The sequence below is a fragment of the Emys orbicularis genome, chromosome 8, assembly GCF_028017835.1.
Source record: "Emys orbicularis isolate rEmyOrb1 chromosome 8, rEmyOrb1.hap1, whole genome shotgun sequence".
Classification (NCBI taxonomy): domain Eukaryota; kingdom Metazoa; phylum Chordata; order Testudines; family Emydidae; genus Emys; species Emys orbicularis.
The window spans coordinates 20,608,716-20,632,393 of record NC_088690.1 but is presented as its reverse complement, the minus strand read 5'-3'; the positions used below and the strand labels follow the sequence as shown (position 1 = coordinate 20,632,393).

General features: G+C 41.5%; 1 protein-coding gene across 2 annotated transcripts in view; it reads left to right on the top strand.

The window, feature by feature from the left end:
* LOC135882722 (protein wntless homolog) overlaps positions 1 to 23,678 on the top strand; it is a 61,300-nt gene that overhangs the window by 33,742 nt on the left and 3,880 nt on the right. Inside the window, exons 2-9 of one of the 2 annotated variants that reach the window (XM_065409725.1) lie at positions 2,139 to 2,411; positions 10,156 to 10,280; positions 15,907 to 16,068; positions 17,391 to 17,527; positions 18,301 to 18,469; positions 19,768 to 19,865; positions 21,090 to 21,153; positions 22,201 to 22,344. In XM_065409725.1, the coding sequence (XP_065265797.1) occupies positions 2,139 to 2,411; positions 10,156 to 10,280; positions 15,907 to 16,068; positions 17,391 to 17,527; positions 18,301 to 18,469; positions 19,768 to 19,865; positions 21,090 to 21,153; positions 22,201 to 22,344 (1,172 nt within the window). The remainder of the gene's footprint in view (positions 1 to 2,138; positions 2,412 to 10,155; positions 10,281 to 15,906; positions 16,069 to 17,390; positions 17,528 to 18,300; positions 18,470 to 19,767; positions 19,866 to 21,089; positions 21,154 to 22,200; positions 22,345 to 23,678) is intronic. The other variant, XM_065409726.1, reaches the window with a different exon arrangement.

The window sequence follows — 23,678 nt, the reverse complement described above, 5'->3', positions numbered from 1 at the left end:
GGGTGAAGAAAAGGTCCTGGCTGCCGGGGAGAACAGATTCACCGCTTGCCAACTGCACGTTCTCCTGCTCCTCTTCCTCATCCACAAAATCCTCCTCTGTGTTGCACGAGACTTCCCCCCTTTTTCCTCTCTTCCCCCCCTCCCCCCCGCAGGTGTCCACGGACAGTGTTGGGGTAGTGGTAGGGTGTCCCCCCCCCAGAATGCCATGCAACTGATCATAGAAGCGGCATGTATGGGGCTTTGACCCAGAGTGACCGTTTGCTTCCTTTGTCTTTTGGTAGGCTTGCCTGAGCTCCTTGACTTTCACGTGGCACTGCTGTGTGTCCCTGTTGTAGCCTCTGTCCATCATGCCCTGTGCGATTTTTGGCATATATATTAGCATTTCTTCTTTTTGATTGGAGTTCTGCCTGCACAGATTCTTCTCCTCATACAGCAATCAGATCCAGTGTCTCCCATTCGCAAACGAGCTCCAGCATGGAGCGATTCTGGGGGGACTCCATGGTCACCTGTGCTGCTGAGCGCGCCACGCTGACCAAACAGGAAATGAAATTCAAACGTTCCCGGGGATTTTCCTGTGTACCTGGCTAGTGCATCAGAGTTGAAAGCGCTGTCCAGACCGGTCACATTGGAGCATTCTGGATTAGCTCCCAGAGGCCAATAACGTCAATTTGCGTCCGCACTACCCCAAATTCAACCCAGCAAGGTCAATTTTAGCGCTACTCCCTTCGCCGGGGAGGAGTACAGAAGTCGATTTTAAGAGCTCTTTAGGTCGACGGAACGGGGTTGCTTGTGTAGACGCATCCATTATAAAATCAACCTAACGTGGCTAAATTTGACCTAACTCTCTAGTGTAGACCAGGGCCGAGTTGCTAACTGTTGTGAAAAGAAATTGTGAAATCTTGTTGAAGGGCCACAGTGAGATCTCTGGCCCCAGCTGCACAGGAAGCAAGTATGGCACAACTGTAGAAACTTGAATTAGTGACTGCAAAGACTGGGAGCCTCACAGACCAAAGATTTTTAAGGTGGCATTTCTAGCAAGCTACAAAAAGCGCAATAAACCCTCTTGCTCTTGGTTTGTAAAGCCCATCTATCAAAATTTCCTGTGAGTGATGGTGTCTATTAGAGACCTGCTGCCATGAATGGAAGTCACTAGTTAATCCAGAAGTCGTAATGTTATCATAAGTGCTGTTTTGAAAACTAATTCAGATTAAAATGTGTTAACATGGCTTAACCAACTGGGGTGGATGAAGCCAAATGGTGTCTAGTCTCAAGCTCCATCCATTCAGCTGGCTAAATCCTGCTGATGCAATTTTAAAAACCACTTGCATTCAAATTTCTCTCTGCAGAAATAAGGCTAAAGGCAAGGAAGGGCTTTGCATGGAAGAGCTAGGAGCGATATGTATTCTAGCTAGATAAAGTAAGCTGGGATGTGTGTGGCTTTTTTTGTTTTTCATGATGCCTCATCCTGGCCTCCCTTATGTTAGAAATCTCCTTGGACAAGTACCTAGATGTGCAAGTTATTAGACAACAATATGTCTAATATGAGCGTCCAGCTAGTTCTTTGTCTGAAATAATTACAAGCACAAGAAAAGAGGCTAGGTTTTGAAAATCTATAATTGCCTCTTTCTGCTAAAGAAGCTGGAAATGCATAGGTTGCACATTCACCTATGTAAGTTCTTCCACTATGCCATGTACCAACTGATACAGCTTATAGAATGCCTTTTCAGTCCATATTTTCTTTAGTCACTCTGAAGGGCCATAAGTTGGACAACACTGCCTGATCCAGTGAATAGACTTGCTACGTTCTGCACCTCGCTTCCGGTTGGTCTTCATTAAAAGTGGCCCTCATGGTCACAGTGGCTACTCCACCATGTGATGTAAAGTGCCACTGGCATGCCTAGTCAGTAGAACAAGGATAAAACTTTGTCACCTAGAAACTTCTTTAGTTAACTATTGTGTTGCTTCTTGCATACGTTGAAAGGATTCCTAAAGTATTTTTAAAAGGCTAATAGCAATGACTGCCCTGATGTAACTTGTCTCCTGTACTTTTCTGTGGGGTTGAGGATAATCTGGTTTCATAAGCAGTTAGTCATGTAACATGTTAAAGATTCTAAAAATATGGCTTGTTTCAATTTCAGCTCCAAGTCCCACTACGGCTATGCACTACATGTCAATAAAATGTGTAGATGTACGGAAAAACCACCACAAAACCAAGTGGCTAATGCCTTGGGGACCCAACCAGTGTGAGAGGATCCGAGATCTTGACGAGGCAATGAGCAGACAAATAGAAGCCAATGACATTGTGTTTGCTGTTCACATCCCCCTCCCCGCCAAGGAGATGAGTCCCTGGTTCCAGTTCATACTTGTTATCCTGCAGCTGGACATTGCGTTCAAGAAAAATAATGAGATAAGTATGTCACTTGTATGTATCCCCAACAATGCTTGATCAGTACAACAAGACGTTGACCATAGAGTGTGTGCGTGCGTGTGTATGGGTGGGGGGGTTAAATCTCTTAAAATAGTTAAATAAAATGTATTTTAATTGTCTATATAGACAAAGTTGAGCTACCTGGGGTACGTACTAACAGTGAGAACGTATAAACACTGTTCCCTTTTGAAACCATCATCTTAAGGAGAATTTTAATGTCCTGAAGGTCTGTCAATTTATGGATTATTTACAGTGTATAAAATGTATTTAATCATGGAAAAATCAAAATATCCCCCAACAATACAAAAGGGAGTAACCCTGGTAAGAGCAATGTCTTCTCCAAATCCCCCTTTGCCAGATCCTACTATGTAACAAGCTGTTTGGGCTTTAATACTGCTCCCACTGAAGTCCACTGGCAACAATCCACTGACTTAGTGGAACTAGGATTTGAACCATAAAACAAAGGTCACTAGTTGAGGTCCACTATCTCCCTCTGCATGGGAGAAAGTTTTAAAAAAAAGTTCCAGAAACTATGCTGGGGTAGTGATGCTAACAAGATGGTGCCATTTTAATCTGACGTGCAGCATTTTACAGGATGGGCTATTAAGCAGCATGCTAGTGCTGGAATGGTCAGTGGAAAGAATAGTCCGTTATTTTAAAATTTTGTGTGAGCTAGGGAGGCCCCTTCTCCTTGAAAAATAAATCGTGGGGAAGGGACAGCTCTAGCATGTTAAAGGAAGGAAAGCTGGCATAAGGAACTTCTTCTTCTTCTTCTCCCTCCCAACGAAGAATGCTGAAGCATAATTCTGATCTGCAGTCAGAAATGGCCTTTTTCTTTACTCCCTCACCCTCCAAACCTCAGTTTTGCGAGCACAAATATGGAGTGGACTCTTCCATATGATTGAACGTCACCTTGAGATCACTCAACAAGAGTAAGATTAAAACAGAAATGAACATGAATCTATCCTCTCCTTTCTGTTACTGGATGTAGTAGCCTTACACTTTTGGATGATAACCAGGAATGGCCCCACCTACAAGGGCTCATTCTGAAAGACTTCGCAATGGTAAAATGCATGGTTGATTTCCATTATGACACCGTTTGGAAGTCACTCCTCTAAGATCCATGTCCCAAATTATTATGTAGTATTATTACAAATTAATCCGCAGTACTCCTAACCAAGCTAAAATCTACACTTTTTTTTTTCTAGTGAGCACATATCCCTTGCATTTATAAATTAGCTTTTCAAGGCTATTGAAATCTGCATAGGCACCATCAGAAAACCAGAGAAAGATAAGGGGGATGTTCATCTGTACTCCACAGTGACCCTGTAACTTTATGATGCTTGCTTAAACTGGTTTTCAGCTTTCACTGCAAAAGCCAGGACCTCTTTTCACTAGTGGTCTGCAAGCTGTTTGAGCTGAACAAAAGTGTATTTGCAATAATTCTTTGTACTCAAATTTTCTAGCAGAGTTGGATTATTTTGAGGAATCTGATATTAGGGTTCTGGGAGGGGGTATGTATACAATATTTGCCTGGTGGGGGCGGGGCTCCAGTGACAAGGTTGCAGTGACTCATGTTGTTTTTGATGTAGGCTTTTTTCCTCTGACCAGTTCAAGTTCTAAATTTTGCCACTTGAGCCACAGGGCAAGGATAATGGGAGACTGTCATAGTTCTACCACAGTTTAATTAGTATTACTCTGCTTGCTCACTAGGCATCACTGACTAGAATACCACGAGTCAGGCATGTATGTCAGTCAAACAACTTCAGAACTTGGTCATTGACTAAACAGGGGCGTTCCTGTGGTAGAATGAAATGCTAGTCATGACACTGTGGCCCCAAGTGGGCTCTGTAAGATGGTTTATTTTTCTCAAAGCAACACAAACTGGGTAGCCCTAAAATATGCCTTCAGGAATGCTGGTATTACGCCCTTCGGAAGAAAGGAAGGCCTTTATTCATGCACATCTTTAGAAATGTGTTTTAGGTCTTTGATAAGGATCCAGATACTTAGAAAAAGCAATTTGCTCTTATGTCTGTCAACTCACATGGAAAGCTGCCCGAGCTTGGCTTTTCTCTAAAAAAGGCTAATTTCTGGGTCTAAACAGACTATTCCTTTTTAATGCAATGTTTACTCAAATACTGAAAACAACAAATGCTCTTGCTCAGTTTGACTGTTCTGCAAAAGATGGGGATCATGGAGAAATCTGCCAAAGAAGTCTGAACTGGTTAAAATGGTCTGTATTTGGCTACTGAAATACGCCGTGCCTATTTCATTTAATTGGTCAAGCAGGTAACGACTGCAAATAGAATTCCAGTCTTATCTTAGTGCAAGAAGTCTCATTCACATAAGCTGTATGAAACAAATGCTCTGTGTGAATAACATTGGCCAGTCTCCATCAATAACACAGCTGTTGAAAGAGCTTAGTTACCAGGACGATGGATGGCACTCTCTGAGGGAATGTTTGTATGCAGTAATCTGACATTTAGCTGGCTGGCAGCAACCTTGAAAGTGAGGTAGAATTGGGGGGAGCATTGGTGGTGATCTGGTTTCTGACCACAAGAAATCGCTTGTTTTTAAGAGTCAGCACAAAAGGCTTCTTTTGAAACTTGAAGTGTTACTCTATTACTGTGCAATTAGATCTTATTCCTGTCATTGAGTTGGAGAACACTGGAAACTTTTTTTGGAATGGGTAAAATGCCACTCAGCTCATCAGTGCTCATTCCACCATATAACACCTGGTTTCAAACCAACTGTTTCTTGGCTGACCTACAGTACACATGCCTCAACTTAGCCCAGCCATTGCCTGCACTTATGCTCTTCTAAACTTTCATGTATTCTGGCCTTTTGATCCTTCGGCAGTAACTTTGCCTTCAGCAGGTAATATTCCAAGTTGGATACACTTCCAACAATGACTTAAATCCTCTTTTACTTGCTTAATAGATTTGCATTAGATTCTATCTGTTCTCGTAATTTAAGTCCTTCAACTTAAGTTTCCAATCCTCAGTCCTCTCTAGTCTTAAGTAATAGAAATAACTGCCTGCACATCTTGCCGCCACCAGCACATTGGTTATAGCTGAATGCTTCATGAAGGAGAGGTAATGTGCTGTATCACTGGACACAGTGGTTTTTTTTTTTTTTTTTTTTTTTTTGTCTGCTGTACCTTCTTGGACATAGGACTTTCTTGTTTATCAAGCTTCACCTCTTGTACATCACCTGGAAGACTGGACCATTGTACACTGATCTGTAATAATGAACATTAGCACTCCTCCTCAGACTGCTTTATATTTAACCTCTTATGCAGAGAACTGATTTACTTCTATTCACACTTAGTGAACTTGGACTTGGTTTTATTCCCAATTCCTGCTGTAAACTTGGCCAAGTCACTTGACATCTCTGCCTCCATTTCAACGTGTATAAAATGAGGAAAACATTTGAAATCTGTATATGAAATGTGCTTTATAAGCAGGAGGTGGTGGCAGCAGCATTTTATTACGCGGAAAATCAATGGCGTAACTTTACCTATAACATTCCCTAACTGTCTTGTGAAGGACTTAAACCACTTTCAGCCTAATTAACAAAAAAAAAAAAAAAAAAAATGGGGGGGGGGGGGAGGATGAGGAGACGCATTTTAAGTGAATCTTAAAAATCCTAATAGATGCAAATAACTTAAGTTTCCAGTATTGTCAGCATGGAGGAAAAGATTACCATCACCACTTCTTTTTGCTGAAGGAGATCACACCATAGTCTGTCTAGCCCTGTATGCTCCTACTGAGATTTGTATGAGCCCTTTTCTCTTCCTAGGTTGGCTGGCTTGTACTTCCATCCTTTGTTAGCTGTCTGCTAATGCAAAAACTGACAGTTTTTCCTAGTTGCTAGTGTCTTTCCAGGTTGTTCTATTAGTATGCAGCTGGCACAGACCTGTCATTCTGTGAAATGACTTCCCTATTTTTAGACTGTTTTTTGTGAGTGAAGATATCTGTACTAACAGTTTAAAGGGAATTGGGTGAAAGCTCATAGCCGTTGAATCTCTAGCCTCAAAATCCCAGACATCTTGAGATGTGACATGGGGAATGCAAGGAGAGCTAAATCGTCTTTCTTTAGGGCTCTTGTAGTTGTGACCTGAGTTACCTTATGGATGTCCATGAAACTGTCATGGAGAAGTCTGTGACTGGCTGGAAGCCTTAGGAGAATGTGTGTACCAGGAGACAATCCTCCTTGGCACACTGCCTACTGTATAAACAAGTTTATTTTCTCATTTAGAGAGTGTTTCAAAATAATCCAGTGGGACAGGTGAGATTATTATTCACCACCTCTTGGTATTGACAACTGAGGTGCTATATGAGGATGTGAAATCTGAAATCTCCATTATCCATACAGCATCCTGTTACGTTGACAATGGAATTGCATAGCCACCTTTTTTGTGCACAAGTGTCCTGTGCATCTATGGAAGGTTCATCTAGTCTGAGCATGCACTGGGGGAAGTGGAAGGGAAACCCTTGCAACTACACATGCTTAATCTGAATCTTAACTATATACGGTAGCCTGTTATAGGTGCCTGGCCAGTCTCCTGTTTTGACACTAAAGGAGGTGGCGGATACCATGTTTGTGTGTGACCCCACCCACCTCAGTTTTTTGCAGCCATACATGGTTCTGAAAACTGGAGAGTTCTATGCAACATGGAGAAACTGAATAACTAATTCCCTGAACATTGATATTTTGACAAGCTGAATATATTTATGGGTACTCAGCAGCACCTTTGTCTGTCTGTCTGTCTGTCTGTCTGTCTGTCTGTCTGTCTGTCTGTCTGTCTCTCTCTCTCTCTCTCTCTCTCTCTCTCTCTCCCCCCCTGAATAAGAAATCTCTCCTGGTGTCTCTCTCTACCTCCAGTATGAAGAAGATACTACCCCGTCTTCCATTCCTCTCTACCTTTCCCTTCCGATACATGACTCTTTAATTCCTTTTTATAAGAAGGATGTGTAGCTGCCTCTCCAAAGCCTTGAAGGTGTTGCCTATTATCCTGGTTCTGAATATGTTTTGGGGGATGGGCTCCTTATTCTCATCCCCAAAAGTACCTGGCGCTATCTTGAATGGGCTATGTTCCCATCCTGCAGCTGTCTGAGCCCAAAGAGCACTCCATGTGGATCTGGAGTGGGGGCACCCAAAAGCCAGGAGTAGAGAAGACAAAAGACCACCGGAAGATGAGCCCTTCATGGAATATGAGAGGGCCAGTTGGGTGAGACCTTTTGTTTAGAGGTCTTAATATTTCTTGTGACTTCATCTGCAAGGTCCCTACCCTCTATATTTAAATCCCTCCTTGAAGACTCAATTTTTTGCCATGCTAAATTCCTCATAGGCAACTAACTTATACCAACTAACCAAAGAAACACAATTTTGACTACCTTTGTACGTTGTATCTTTTCCCAGTGCCCCTTTCTCAGTTCACCTCTCTAACTTAAAGTATAAGTTCCTCAGGACAGATATTGTGCCTTCTTTCTGTTTAGAAAGCACATACTGTGTATTGGGCGCTACAAGAAGCAAGTAATATGTTGATGGGGAGTCTTTGTTCGTTCCTCCAATGATCTGTCTTGTTGACTCTTGAGACCTGTGTCTGACATCCAGTTTTAAAACCACTCCCTTGTCTTGTGGCCAAACATAGTGTGGTGTCTGCTTTTGCTCCAATTTCCACACCATGCTACAGTATGTTAACTATATACATGGTTCCTGTTTTTGTTTTGGGGTGGTGTGTTTTTTTTTGTGTGTTTTTAAATCTGCAAGAACATCAGGAATGTTATCCAGCTGAACAAAAAGTATGAATGAACAGTTAACTGTCTAAGGTTGTTAGTATAGCCAATGACAGAGTTACAAACCTTTCACGGTTAAAGTATTTAGCAGAAATTTAATTTTTTTTTTCTCCCCCCAAAATAGCTGGTTTCAGTGAAAGGAGTCATTAGTGCACTCAGGTGGGGAATCCAAGTCTTTTTCTTTATACTGTATTGGTGTGTAAGAACCTTTCTGTTCTTGTCAATTTTGAAGGGACACTTCAGTCAGGTTGCATCTCTGATGGGTGGAGTAATCCCAGACTATTGCTTAATAAAACTCTGAAAACTTGAAAAGTCAAATATATTCTGGATTTTACTTCTTTGGCATTTTTCTTGTCTTGGACAAAAATATACTAGTTTTTTGCTTTCTGGTTTTCATGACCAGTGATAGTGCAGCAGTGTTTTAGTGTTTAAAAACCACTTCAGTTCCAGTGGGAACAGTTTGCAAAAATGAAGTCCTGAATAGTCCCGTTTTTATAGTTTTGTAAAATGGGGTGTGTGGGTGGGCTTTTGGGGCCCAGTTTGACTGGACTATTTAGCCATTATTTGCTGAAACGCTAAAACAGTGGACCTGAGCTCGTGTATTCATATTTCAAGGAAGCTTAACTAATGCAAAGATGGCTCTGGGGTATCAGAACTCCTGATCAATCTGGAAGACGCAGATCACACATGCGACAAAAACAGCTCAGAAAAAACCATGTTGGCGTCCACATTAAAGCTTGAGAGAGCCACCTCCAAACACACTATAAATAGCAAGTCTAAACCACAAACCCATCCACACCCCTTCCCAGCATTCTGTATGAGTGTACCATTACATAATCCCAACAAAAACATAACTCTGAAAAAGATGACAAATGCGTAGGCCAAGCAGAGCTTCAAGAATCTGTTCTTATTCTGTTGTAGATTTGAAATATCATCCTTTGTAAACTGTAAAGGCCAGTTTCTCAAAAGAGCACAGCATCCATGGTTGGGGCCAGAGATTCAAAAGAATATGTTGGGTGCAGAGTTCCTTGTCAATCTGCTCCCATGTGAACTATATAAGTGAGGTGGGATTAGGTGGATTTTTGTTTTGAGATCCCTTTTGCACAACATCTCTGTTCATGGTTTGTATATAAATGGCCTTTCTAAACCTCTTCAATGGGGTAGACTAGATGGAATGCATATGGCAACTTATCACGTGGTGAGATTTCTGATCTGGTCTGTTGGCAACCATGCCACTTCCACTTCTAGGGAATTTCAAAGCAGATGCTGTTTGTGGTAACCTGTACTTTGAACTACTACTGCTCCAGGCCTGTCCACTTTCTGCATCTGCTTCGAAGTGTGCAGTGAAGAAAGATTATCTTCTGAGAAAGACATTAGAAATGATGAAAATGGACACGAAAAGAATAACAGTGGGAGAAAAGCAGAAGAGAATGTCCATTTAAGGTGGCTTTTTTTTAACATGTTCTATCTTACAATACTTAATATAAGCTCCTGTACACACAGGAAGTGGGGTAGGGCCCGTTATTGAGTGAGTTCTGATTTCATCAATCGCTATAATACAAATTCAATTGCAGTCATGGTGAAGTGGGTCATGGAGTCATGAGGCAGCAGAGCCTTGACATAGGATGCTGGATCATGTGTGTGCCCTAGGACCGGTCTTACATAAGACTACAAGTTAGCAAGAATAGAAAAGAATACCCAACACTCATGACCAATAAAGATTGGTCACCCTGGACTTCTAGGACTCCTACTGGAGAATAGATAAACATCCTATAGAGGGTAAATATCCATATGAGTTGGAATGGAGGGATTTCCATCACCATATGTAAATCAGTTTATCCTTTATATGTTCTGAAATATTTATTCTTGCACCTTTTTTGTTGCATACTGTTCCTTTCATAATAAGCTTGGTTGTTACTCTTGCAGAAGACAATGCAGAAGTTACGCTTGATGTGTCCTTGGCCTATCGTGATGACATGTTCAGTGAATGGAAAGAAATGGCACATGCGATAGAGACCCGAAAGCTAAAATGTTCTTTTGCCTCTCCAAAAGTAGGTATTGCTGGTTTCTATGAGTTCTTTGCAACTGGACACAATTCTAACAGCTTTCAGCATTACCAGGTTTCTGTTGGGTGTACAGTAAGTGGATGGGAGTTGCAGAGGGGAATGGTGCCAATAAAATCGGATTTCAAAGACTCCAAGAGTGACTGTGTGTGTTCTCTAAGGAATGAAATTGGGATCCCAAGTTGTCACTAATCCTGGGGTCTACATTGATTTGTAATGCATTTTTAAGAAATAATGGTGGTTGGTTGTTTTTGTTTAAATCACTATGTTCTGGATGGAAAAAGTGTCATGAACAAAATTTTGTTGGGGGGGGGGGGGAATTCCTACTACAATAAGGAGTTGTGGACACGACTAACAATTGTGACTTGGTCGGTTGCGTGAGTGGGTACCTGAGGTTGAGTAATAGTAGGGGAGGTGGGAAGGAGAAGGAAAGGTAACTTTCCATTTTGTAATTCTAGTATTTGGGGGAAGATAACTGTGACTCCAGCTCTTTGTGCTCCTGGTGAGGAGTCTGAAATGGCATTTCCTGCAGCAAATCACATCCATGGTGGTGGTTGAATTCATGTACGAGAGTCCTGTTAGGGACCAGGGCCCCACTGTGCTGGGTGCTGTACAAACACAAAACAAAAAGATAATCCCTGCCTCAGTTCACAGCCCTGTAAGACCAGAAATAATTGGTAGATGTAACAGACGGATGGGGGAGCACCAGGAAATAATGAGAGAGTATTAACATGATCGGCAGTGGTGTTGTAACAGCTGACTGTCCATTGTCAAGTTGGGTGGTGGGTTTGGAGGTTGTGGGTATGAGTAGGCTTGATGGCAAAGGAGAGCTTTAACTAAGAATTTGAAAGAGATCAATGAGGTAGCTTTGCAGGTGTTTGTGTGGAACTATTTTCGGGAGTAAGAAGCAGTGTGGGGAGAAAGCATGAAGGTGTTCATTCAAAAACTGAACACATGGGCATCAAAAGCTGGCAATTGGCAGAATTGACTAGGGAAGTGAAGACAAGTACTCTTGCGTTTGATGCATGGAAAAGGAGGAGCCAGCGAGGGATGCAAATACTGGGTGATTTGGATCAAATGAGTCAGGAAAATGACCTTTGCAGCAGTGTGTTTTTTTTTTTTTTATTTTTTATTTTTTTGAATGGATATAAGTGGGGCAAGATTGGCCTTGACAAATGCAGTGTAGAGGGTGTTTGAAGATCTGGACAAGAATCTTAGATGTGCGGATGGAGAGGCTGTATCTTCAAGATATTACACAGGATGAACTGACTAAACTTAGCCTGGATGTGAGGATGTGTGTTTATCTAGAGTGCTTAACTCTGTGTTGGTCATGTTGAGCTTAAGCTGACAGTTGGAAGTCAATGAGGATATGTCTGAAAGATAGGCTACGATTTTACTCTCTAAAATAGAGAGAGCGGCAGCAAAGAAATGATGGTGGCAATCTCACTCATTCACAAATGCAAGTTCCAAGAGGCAAGATATAGAGGGAAAAGACCTGGGCAAAGCCCTGTGGGACCTGCCCTCCCTCCTCCTGCAGTTGGAAAAGGATCTTTCAAATGACATGCGGAAGGCTGATCGGAGAGAGGGAGAACCTGGAAAGGACGGAGTCACAAGACAGGACAACAACTTCAGCATAGCTAACCATGCTGCTCCTCTTGAAGGTGGCCAATGGGTCAAGGAGACTGAGAATGGAGAATCAGTTCTAATTCGGGTAGGAAGAGGTCATTAGAGGACTGAGAGCTGTTTCAGTGAAGTGCAAGTGGTGGAAGCTTTCTTGGAGAAGGTCTAGAATGGAATTGGAAGAGACACTCCCTGCAGGGCTTGTAGACAGCACATCTGATTGATGAGCTTGGGGATGAAGGGGGTGGATGAAGTAGGAGCTGGAGAGGCAAGTGGGGTCAAGGATATTTTTGAAGATGGGAGAGACTAAAGTATGCTTGTATTGTGAGAGGAAAGAGCCAGAGGAGAGCGAGAGGTTAAGGAGAAAGGTAAAGAATGACTGCGGGGCAGAGATTGAGGATGTTGAGGGATTGTATTGAGTTTATATTTAATGGCCACTTTGCATATATAAGCAGGAATAATGCATAAAATAACTGTATTTAAGTAAAAGTGGTAAATATCAGGGTCTATAAATTTTTTTGAAAAAATCAAACTGATTTTTTTTTAAATCTGTTTTAAAATGAAATCTGAATTTAATACAAAATATGTTTTAAGGCTAAACTATTATTTAAATATGCTGAATCCCTGATGGAACCTCCATCTAAAACTCTGAGTTAGTCTTCTTTTCTATATGAAGGATATTTTCCCCCAATTCTAACTTTCGAGGTAGTTTTTTATAAATGTGGCACAAACAGATCATGTACTGTATTAAGGGCGTGATCCTGTGGAGGACTCTGGGGCTGCGTTATTGTGCACAAGGCAAAGTCATCACAGGCATTGGGACCTGGCCTCTGATTCCAGGAAACACCATCATATATCCTTTCATCCGGATCATTCAATGAGCCCATCTAGTTTCTCATGAAGCTGTAACAAGCTGAACAAAAATTCAAGTGTGTAGCTTTGTCACAGTCAATGCTGCAAACATCGCAAAGATAAGATAGCAAAGGGAACCTGAAACTTGACATATAGGTGCAGTGCTCATTTGAGGCATCTTTTAGCCAAGTACAAATCTAGGAATAAAGGAAAATCATGTTGAAATTACAAGATACTTCCATAACAACCACTTTGTCTCAGCTTCACTGAAGAGAGCCGGAGGATGCAAACTAATTCTCCCGCAAGATGTATGATGGAATTCGTTGGTCGGCTGTTTGTTAAGAACTGGCCCATTCCAATGACAAGTTATGAAGAAAAGCATGGCAAAATAGATGGAACTATCACAGCCAAAGTAGGCAACGTCGAATGTAAGGGAAAATGTAAGCGGTGGGATTCAGTATATTCAGTTTCTGCAGTTACCCAAGGCTATGGAAATAAAGTGCTGCTGTATTGCTGATGCTGTTTTCAGGCAGTAAAGAAGCGGATGGATTAAGCACTTAATTTTCTTGCAAATATTCTGTACCAGAGTATCAGGATAGATGCCTAACTGCTGAAGATCATATTACTATGACATAGGCATCTAAATATTCACCCATCAATCATGCCAACCATAATAAATTGAAGGGCTGGAGATGAGCCATTCAAGCAGTGAATGTTTGCTGCTGATCTTTTAAAGAAAGTCACACCACTTAACTGATTTAAATCACTAGCCAGCACTTGGAACCATAGTTCGTTGAAGTTCTAAACCAGCTTTTGACAGCAATAGTCTCTTCTGCAGGCACAGAGTATTTTCTTCATGTGAACTAATTCTTGTGAGGTTGAAAAATCAATTGGGAGTTAAAAATAGGAAAACTTGTCTGTCTCTTCCAGGCTGTGAATAAAAACACAAGGGAGGGGATCAGATCTCGTAGTTAAGTTTGAAAAACTTTGAAAACAGTCTCTTGAAAATGAGACTGAGGGTAGGTATGTCTACACTAGAAACACTGTACCATGGCAGTGACAGAAGGGAGGATTCTGTTGCTGAAGTAAATCCACCTCTGAGGCCTGGTCTACACAGGGGGGATCGATTTAAGTTAAGCAACTTCAGCTATGTAAATAACGTAGTGGAAGGTGACTTACTTAGATCGACTTACTGTGGTGTCTTCACCACAGTGAGTCGACTGCTGCTGCTCACCCGTCAATTCTGCCTGCGTCTCTCGCCGAGCTGGAGTACAGAAGTTGACGGGAGAGCGCTCGGGGATTGATTTATCGCGTCTAGACTAGACGTGATAAATCGATTTCCCCGCTGGATTGATCGCTGCCTGCCGATCCAGCCGGTAGTGAAGATACCCTGAGAGGTAGTAGCTAAGTCATCTGAAGTGCTGTCTACATTGTGTGGCTTAGTCATCTTAACTATGTCTCTCAGGTGTGACTTTTACACACCCCTAAACAATGCATCTAGGTTGACCTAACTTTCTAGTATAGAGCAGCCCCTCAGGTGAGTAGGAAGTTAAGCTCAAGACACTTTCACTTAAGCATATTTGAAAATTTTCCCAGGCTCACCTGAAATAGTTTTGATTCACTTACTGCAGCTAATCCCTCTGTTCCTTTAATAAATCATTTAGTTGTAAATGTGAAACATCTTGTGATAAGAGAAGATTATGTATCCAAAACATTTAAGGTGGTTTTGTTTAATAAAAGAACATTTTTGTGCAGTTGTTTTAATGAAACTCCAATAGCCATCCTAATGCAGCTCAACACATATGAGTACAACGTTAATTGTCCAGTAAATAAGGAACATATCCTTCACCATTTTCTAACATACTAAAAATCTGAAAATATCAACCTATATAAGTGCTTACACTAAAACTATATACCTTTGTTTATCCTCCTAGGTAGCAAAAAAGTACCAGTCTAATGTAAAGGCTCTATCTAATTGTAAATAAACATGTTTTAATGGCTATATCAACCAATGAAAATGTACCTTTCTTTAGAAAAGTAACTGAAGTACAAATGGAGAGGTTGATTAAAATCAGTTGTTTTAAGCAAGTGACCAAGTGAAAAGCATAGTTTTTTAAATCAATCTACCCTGATAAATATTAAGCAGTAATTGATCTATTAATAGGGTTTTGCTGGCAGTTTGACCAACAATGCTGGTTAATTGATTACAGACCTATTATCCCTGCTTAGCATCTGATATTTGAATATTAGATGCTGCATAACTACTTCCTGCTTAGACAAAAAAATGTAAATGCTTAATGCATTAAATATCAATTACAGACTTTACATCTAGGGGTCTAAATCAAATTTCTCTTACTTACTCTATTCTCTACCGGTACTTATTTATAAGTCATTCTGTGTGAAAATTGAACATTAAAAATGCATGACTTACATTCTAAAACTGCTACACAATAAAATAACTTTAAAAATGAACATGCCTAAGTACACTTGATTGGATTGTAGTGATCTGTGCTGTGGAACAATTGGAATAATTTAACAGTACCGATATTACTGACTAAACTAGCCAGTTAATTGCAGCATTAATGTGCACCACTAAGCTCTACTGGATGGAACTGGAACTGTTCAACCACGTGTCAGGCCCTGTTCTGCTAACTGAGTCTCCTTTAACTCCATTCGGAAAAGCCAGACCAAGAGTATTTGTAACCTACCCTTGCTACCACAGGAAGTTCTGAGTAGCCATAGCATATAGCATAGTGACACCCATGAACTTCTTTTTGGCCACGGATTAAAACTGGCAAAAGCTATAGTATTGAGGCAAATTGTCACTGTTCAGGAAGAAAAGGGCTCAAATATGTTCTCATCACTATGTATCAACCAGTTTTCTCTGAAAATATAAATTGAACTGCTTCTCCATGTGGATTTGCTTTCTTTTTATATTTATTAGTACGTACTTCCTGGTTCCCTAAAAGGGGAAAGGTTGGGATGTGATGAAACGAGAAGTCTGTGCTGTACGTCTCCAAATTAGAGTCCCTGGAAGGACTAGTTGCTGCTTCACAACTATTGATTTATCATCTTTGAAGTCCAAATAAAAGTGATCAAAGCTGACCCCTTTGCATTTTCCCTCTCTCCACTATTCCGCTAGACCATAGAGCATGAAGGCCGACACTATGACTGTGATGCACTCCATTTCATGGAAATTGGAACTGTGGCTCACAAATTCTACCTCCTCAACATTCGACTCCCTGTGAATGAAAGGAAACTAATTAATGTGGGAATTGGGGAAATAAAGGATGTTCGCCTGGTGGTAAGTGTGCATGTCTCATTTCTATCTTTACTCTGGGCTCCCGTCTCTAGAGTAGGTGTTGAATGTAGACTCACTGCTGTGTCAAAGGTGGGAAGATATTTGTAGAATCCAACCTTTTATTGGGTTTATGATTTTGCTGTGGTAAAGTAACCCATGACTGATAGAGAAATGGGAAGGAGTTTTGCTGTTCTGTACAAAACCACAATTGCCAATTGCTCTATTCCCTAGTAAGAATATAATGACGACATTATTGTCTAAGGTCAGTAAACTTGTATGATTCTCATCGTCAATGCAGCCCCTTTTCCCACTGGATCTCTTCTATTACTATTCTCTAGCTATTATCCCTCCCCTTTCCCACCATGCTGACTACACTAGTGGGATAATTCACTGCTATTCTGGTCTACTGGTAATTGCTTCCTTGACTGACTCCAGAAGCAGGCAATTTTATTATGCCTGACTAACATTTTTCTATTGCCTGCAGTCTGGCTTTGGATCAGAGTTTAATTTAACTGGAAAAATATGCCTCCTATCCCATGGCCACTTCGGCATAGAACTTAAAATAAGGGATGAGAGGAAATAAGAGATCTGGAATAATAGCACTTGAAGAGGAAACCCCTTTAATCATGTCACCTTTGATTTTAATTTAAATGTGTTAAGTGTCCTTGTCTCTTCCTCATTTCAGTCTTAAATAATTTTGTCCATCAAGATGCTGAGAGCCTAAATAGTTCTCCTGTTTACCACCATTTAATGCAGTAGAGCTAGTCCCTCTCCTCTCACTGTTTTTGGCTTTTGAGCGGCGCTATTTCTGGAGCAATGATCAATTTGCCTATTCGCTCCGAGTATTTATCGGGGTTTCCATCATGTATATCCTCATTCTGCATTTAATATTAAGTTGACTAATTTTCATGTTAGAATAAATTAATTTTGTTTAAATGCGTGGCAACTTTTATTGATTAAATTGTATGCAAAAATATACCTATCAAACACCAGTAATAAAAGAATCTGTTTTTATCAATTTCTGGTTATTTGGAAATTGAAGTGGTGGAATATTTGCATTAGTTATCAGGAGTCCTAAAAATTCTACTTGGACTGAATGGTCAGGACACCCATTAAACAGCGATGTACAGCTCTTTCCATTTTGTCCAACAGTTCAGCTGTGCATTTCACAAGCAATGCTCTTTAATATTAAGTGGTTGTAGTTTAGACTATTGCAATTTCTGTCAGGCCCTGTGACTATAACAGGATAATGCAAATCTGATCTTGTCTGTAAATAAGGAAAGTGAAATATTGTACAGCTCCCATGTTTAAACTTGTCTCCTCAGAGTATCCATCAAAATGGAGGTTTTACAAAGGTGTGGTTTGCAATGAAAACCTTCCTCACGCCCAGCATCTTCATCATCATGGTTTGGTATTGGAGACGGATCACGATGATGACACGCGCTCCTGTCCTGCTGGAAAAGTGAGTAGAGGAGTAACTCACTGTGATCCAGACAACTTGTAAGACTTAGGCCAAAATGTATGCCTCATGCAAAGCCTGGGTAAACTGGCCATGTGCTAGATTGCCAACCCTGTGGATCCATTTTCCTTCCTTCCCCACTCTTAGCCAAGCCAATGTGGCAGCAGAGCTGCTCTTGAACCTCTGTTGCAGTCTTTGTTCTGCAATAGTCTGCATAGCTGATACATTCCTCCTATGTGTGCGTGACTAGACCCTTCTGCCATTCTCTCACAGCAATCATGGAGCCACAGAATTTGCCTCCCAAAACTTTTTGGTGGTACACGGGAAGCCCCTGCAGGGCTGTGTAGCAGACAGTGTCTGTACCCTCTGTGTCAGTTCCCCAAATTCTGATCCCTATCTCCTAATATGGCAGAAATACGCTAGGCTGCTGCATCAGGGTCCCCTCTGACTGTGGGTGCATGTGTAGGATTAGCACCATAAGAATTTGACTGCCCAACCAGTCCTTTGAAAACAGCAACTGGTTTTCCATTTTGACCCCTGAGCATGGGCTTTGTTTGAAATGGATACATTTCTTGCCAGTTACTGAGTCACCCTTCATTAACAGTGTCTCTGTGGAGGCAGGATAACAGGACTGCTATGTGGGTGGGCGAACAGGAAGGTATCATGACAAAAAGGAGGAAACCTCTACTTCATGAAGAAGTTTGAGCTCCTTTGGCCTAGTCCTCTTGGTCCTTTCTTTGAAATGGAAAGGGATTCTGTTCTGTCTGCTTCTCCAGGGTAATCTTTGCTCTTGGGATCTCCATGACGTTCATAAATATCCCAGTAGAGTGGTTTTCCATTGGATTTGACTGGACTTGGATGTTGCTCTTTGGAGATATTCGACAAGGAATCTTCTATGCCATGCTCCTGTCATTTTGGATAATCTTTTGTGGCGAGCATATGATGGTGGGTGTGACTATAGAGTAAAGAGTATCTCGTTCCCTTTAGAAATCCAATAAATTGTTCATAGCATATAGGGAGAAAGTTACCAGCCAGACTTTCCCACTGGTTTAGATGTATATATCAAAGCATCTCCTGGTTTTACAGTCTCCCCAAGAGCAATTGCAGCATCAGTGGTTGCCTTAGACAAGCTCCTCTGGTGGATACTGGATATTTGCAAAGCAACAACTTGGAGTGTTGTGCACGTTTTTCATCAGATCTCTTCCTTGGAAATAGCATAATGCTCCAATGCCAGACTGGCAGAACAGTGTTAATCTATGGGCTTGGCTACATGGTGCTTTAGCCCACACCAGTGGGCTGTAAATTCTAGATCACACCAGCATGTGTCACACTAACTGGCCTGTGTGGACGCTGCTGGCGGGCACTTAAAGTTCCCTACTGCCTGTTAATGTACCGCATAGACAAGCCCTAAGTTTAGCAGAACTCTTCACCTGCTTTCCTCCGGATGGACACTGCTTGCTAATCTCCCACAAATAGAAATGTACAGATGCCCTTATTACTTATCAGTAACTCTTCTTTGGGAGTCACCTCTGTGCGTTCCCACTACTTGCCCACCTTTCCCTCTACACAGACGTCTGACATCAGTACTGTGTGGTTTGGGAGAATGAACAGAGGCAGTTGCAGGGGATGGGGAGGGACTGCATTCCCATATGTAGAGTAGGGCAGGGGTGGGCAAACTTTTTTTGGCCTGAGGGCCACACTGGGGTGGGGAAATTGTATGCAGGGCCATGAATGTAGGACTGGGGCAGGGGGTTGGAGTGCAGGGTGTGGAAGGAGGTGCAGAGTGCAGAAGGCTCAGGGCAAGGGGTTGGGGTGCTGGAGGGGTGCGGGGTGTACAAGGTGACTCGGCAGGGGGTTGGGGTGTGGCAGGGGGCTCAGGGCAGGGGGTTGGGGTGCAGGGGGTTGGGGTGCAGGAGGGGTGTGGGGTGTACAAGGGGACTTGGCAGGGGGTTGGAGTGTGGCAGGGGGCTCAGGGCAGGGGGTGGAGCAGTTCTGGAGGGCCCTCTGGGGAGGGCAATGATGTCTCCCTCTCGAGCTCTTTCATGTATCCCCAATGAACCTGGCTTCCCAATGAAGTTATGCAGCTCAAAATCTGGGATGCCATATCCCACCATGGAAATGCACAGAGGTGACTCAAAACAGCACCTAGTAAGTAACCTCTTTCTTGACTTAGGAATGTCCTTTGCTATCACTGGGTGCATAATTGTCACTTTTTTTTCTTTTTCCATGGCTTGATTCATTAGGATCAAAATGAACGAAATCATCTTTCTGGATACTGGAAACAGGTTGGGCCCATAGCTGTTGGTGCCTTCTGCCTTTTCATCTTTGACATGTGCGAGAGGTAATGGAGACATTTTTTGGATACAATTGATCTTTACACTGGGTCCATGTTGGTTTGCCTTTTTCCAATAGCTTTATTGAGACAAGGATTGAAAAGTTGGTACAAAGGCTTAGCACTTTTCAGGCCATTTGGGTCTCCCCCTGCCAACACTGGTATTCACCAGCCACCTTTCTGTGCTCTTTGGGGAAGGGAATGGCAAGTCCCTTTTCCTCAGACTAGATATTCAAGTCATTAGCCCCCTTATAACTCAATTTCCTCCAAGCCCAGTGGTCAATTTCTTAGACATCCCAGTAGCAATTTCCCCAATTCAAGTTTTCCCTTCCAGATCAGATTGCATTACTTAAAAGTAGACTTTTTACTGGAAAATGACTGACTGACAAAGTGAGAGAAAGAGATAAAAGGTAGTTCTTTGCCTGCGTAGCCATATAAGTTCACAACGCATGGAAATATTACCTGTCACAGGACAAAATGGGGTGTGTGTGTGTGTGTGTGTGTGTGTGTGTGTGTGTGTGTGTGTGTGTAAAATGAGGATTTTATCCAGCTCTGTACCCATTGTGGGCTAAAATACAATTCCTTACACATACCAATGAAGTGATACTGTATCAAGACATAAAAGTTAGTCCAGTCTCTTGTATATGAAAGTTTCATCCCTTTTTCCTGTCTTAACATTTACATGGAAGATTTTTATTACATGTATCCTATACATTTCCAACAAACACTTTTTTTTTTTTTGAAGCAATGTGGAGTCATTATAATTCTGCATAATTGAAAAGGAGGTTTAATACTGTGCAAATGACGAGAATTCCTTCTCAGCTAGTGTGCTTGACACCATAAACAATACATATTTTAAAAATGCTATCACTTGCATAGCTGATGCGAGTCACTTTGGACAAGCAAGGTACAGTCTGCCCCAATGCTGACAGCAACTGTCCAACCATTTGCTTCACCATTTTTCTTGCAAAGAGACAAGAAGGCTTTTCCTTTGGCCTTTATAGTACTGTGAAGTTGTGTTGGAACAGTTTCTGTAAGATTACATGTCCACTGGAATGTAAACTGAAGTCTCCCCACCCACCTCCAAACACACTCCCAAATTACAAAATAACATGACTCATTTTTCCAAACTGTTAAGTTAGAGGTATAGGAATGTGTATTTTACGGTATTTTTGACTCTTTGCACACTAATTCTGATTGCCCTGAATTCCTTTTTTTTTTTTTTTTTTTAAGAGGGGTACAACTGAAAAATCCATTCTACAGTATCTGGACCACAGATGTTGGCACGGAGCTGGCTGTATCCTTCTATCTGTTTTTGTGCAGTAGCATTTATTTTGTATTAGGTTTTTGGAGTGAGAAATAAGTTTTTAGTAACTATAAATTTCACTTTCTCAAAGTACTTATTGAACCTGATGAAAAGCCTGTTCACTTTAGTAAAATGGGACTAGGAAATTGGTTTCTGACTCAAATATAGTGGAGGATCCAGAGTATCCTTTGAATGAACAACTTTATGGCTCTATAGGGGGACACTTCTAAAAATATTAGTGCAGCATGTAGATTTTGCTGCAAGAACTAATTTTGAGATTAGTATTGAGATAAGGGAAGTGATTAGAAAAATGAGCATCTGCCTCAAGCTGCAGAAAGTCTAGGAAATGGCACATCTTGAGTTAGGGTTTGGGTATTAGTGATTCTAGAAAAAATCTTATCCTCTCTGAACCCGGTCTAAATTGCACCCTTTATGCTATTCCCTCTCCTGGTCTGAACTAGAGCAGTTTTTTCTCTGGGGCAGTTCGTTTCATCGCGGACACTTGGAAGCGTGGTCCTACAGCATTTATACAAATTGCTTTTTAAATTTGCCTGGTCACGCTGGAAGTGCTTTCAGCTGCATTTAATTTTTATTACCAGGCTAAGATAAGGTAATGTGATTAGTTTCACTTCCCCAGCATCCCAGTCCTCTTGCAGGAGTCGCCAAGATCACATGTTGGTTGGTTATTACTTCTTGTCTTCTCTGCTAAGCCCCGTCTCTTTGTACCAGCAGAGCAGAAGTGACAATTCCAGCTTAGCCTTTTTAGCCTGCAGGAGTTTTAATATTTTATCCTCGTTAACACCATGTTAAGTGTTTGGGGAACAACTGAAGCATTGGCTCTGGGACTGAGTTGGGGGAAGGGACCGTGAAGCATATACCCTCACGCAGACGGAAGCTTCTATTTAATACACACTAGAAGCCTGAATTAGGATTATTGCGATAATTAGTTTGCTTTTGTAAAGTTCTAATTACCTGAATAATATTTTCTTCAATCTCCTGCTCTGTCAAGTAGTTGTTCCCTTTAACTTTACTGTTCAGATGGCATTTATTATAGTGGCAGGAATCTGCCTTTGCCTCTACTTCCTGTTTTTGTGTTTCATGGTGTTTCAAGTGTTCAGAAACATTAGTGGGAAACAATCCAGCCTCCCAGCAATGAGCAAGGCTCGCAGGCTTCATTATGAGGTTAGAAAACCCGTGTTGGATTAAAGTGGTCATGTGCATGCGCTCATTGCTTTAGTATTCCAAAAAGGCGACTGGTGATCTACCAGAAAAACTGTATCCACCCTCATTAGCTTTTTCCATAATTTAGAAAACTGCTTTCTCATGCTGCCAAAACCACCCTAATGTCAGCTCACAAAAAGGCAATAAACTTTGCTTTTGTTCTGATGTTTAGCCCCCACTAATGCTTTCAATCTTCAAAGTACTTTACAAACACTAACCCGCACAATGTACTCGTAGGCATTTACTCCCAATCAGCTCTGTTTTAATCTTCAGAGTGGTGTGGCCCGGTGGTAAAACCTTTTGAGATCTACTGATGTAAAGCATTATTATTACAGATGAGGAAAATGATGCAGGGTACTCATGTGACTTGCCCAAACCACTTGAGAGTTTGCATCGGAACAGGATTAAAGATCAGGAGTTTCTGGCTTGCCATCCTCTCCTTAGACCACGTTTGTCTCTGGTCAGAGCTGTACTCATTCCTCTTTAATTGCTGTTGCAGAGCAGAAGGAGCCCAAATAGAGTTGCAGTCAAGCCAAGAATGCCTGTTGTTTTCTTGGTGATAAAGATTTGTGTGTCCATAAAACTTTGGTAGAAAATGTTCTGATGAGTCAAACTCCATGTCTAATCAGGTCGTTTGTGACTCATTAAAAGGCACATTACTTGTTCCAATAAAAGAATCTGTATTTTTGCAGACGTTTCCCTGAAGTCTTAGCTCTTCTTTCATCTCTTTTCTTGAGTTAAAAGTACGGCACAAGTATTATGGATTTGTGTTACAGGAGAGCTTAGGGCTCCACTGCTCTCAGCACTGTGCAAACACTTAACAAAAAGACAGTCGTTGCCCTGAGGACTTCAGTCTTGCCACCCTCAGCCCACCTGCTGCACAAACTAACTTGTAAAATGTCCACACTCCCCCAAGATGCCTGAGTCAGTGTGATTGCAAACTAACACAACTAAAATCCATCTTTGTTAAATTCAAAACAGATTTAAAAAAAGCAAAGTCTGTGATAAATTCACATGGTTTGGAGGTCTTATGTCATTTGTTTGATGTCCTTAATCTATAGTCTAACATTCATTTAGTCGCCTTAAATTCTCGGCCACAGGAAATTAGATTGGGAAAGTTTGCATCCTCCTCACATAAACTCATTACAAATGTTTTCTGTTTCTGTAAGTGTAAAGTAGATAGATCACTCCTGGTATAACCTAGCAAACCCTCATCACAGATATGTTCTAGAAAGAAAGCATATCTGATTTAGCAAGGAAGCCACAGACTATCAAATGTGCTGTTAATTTAATGA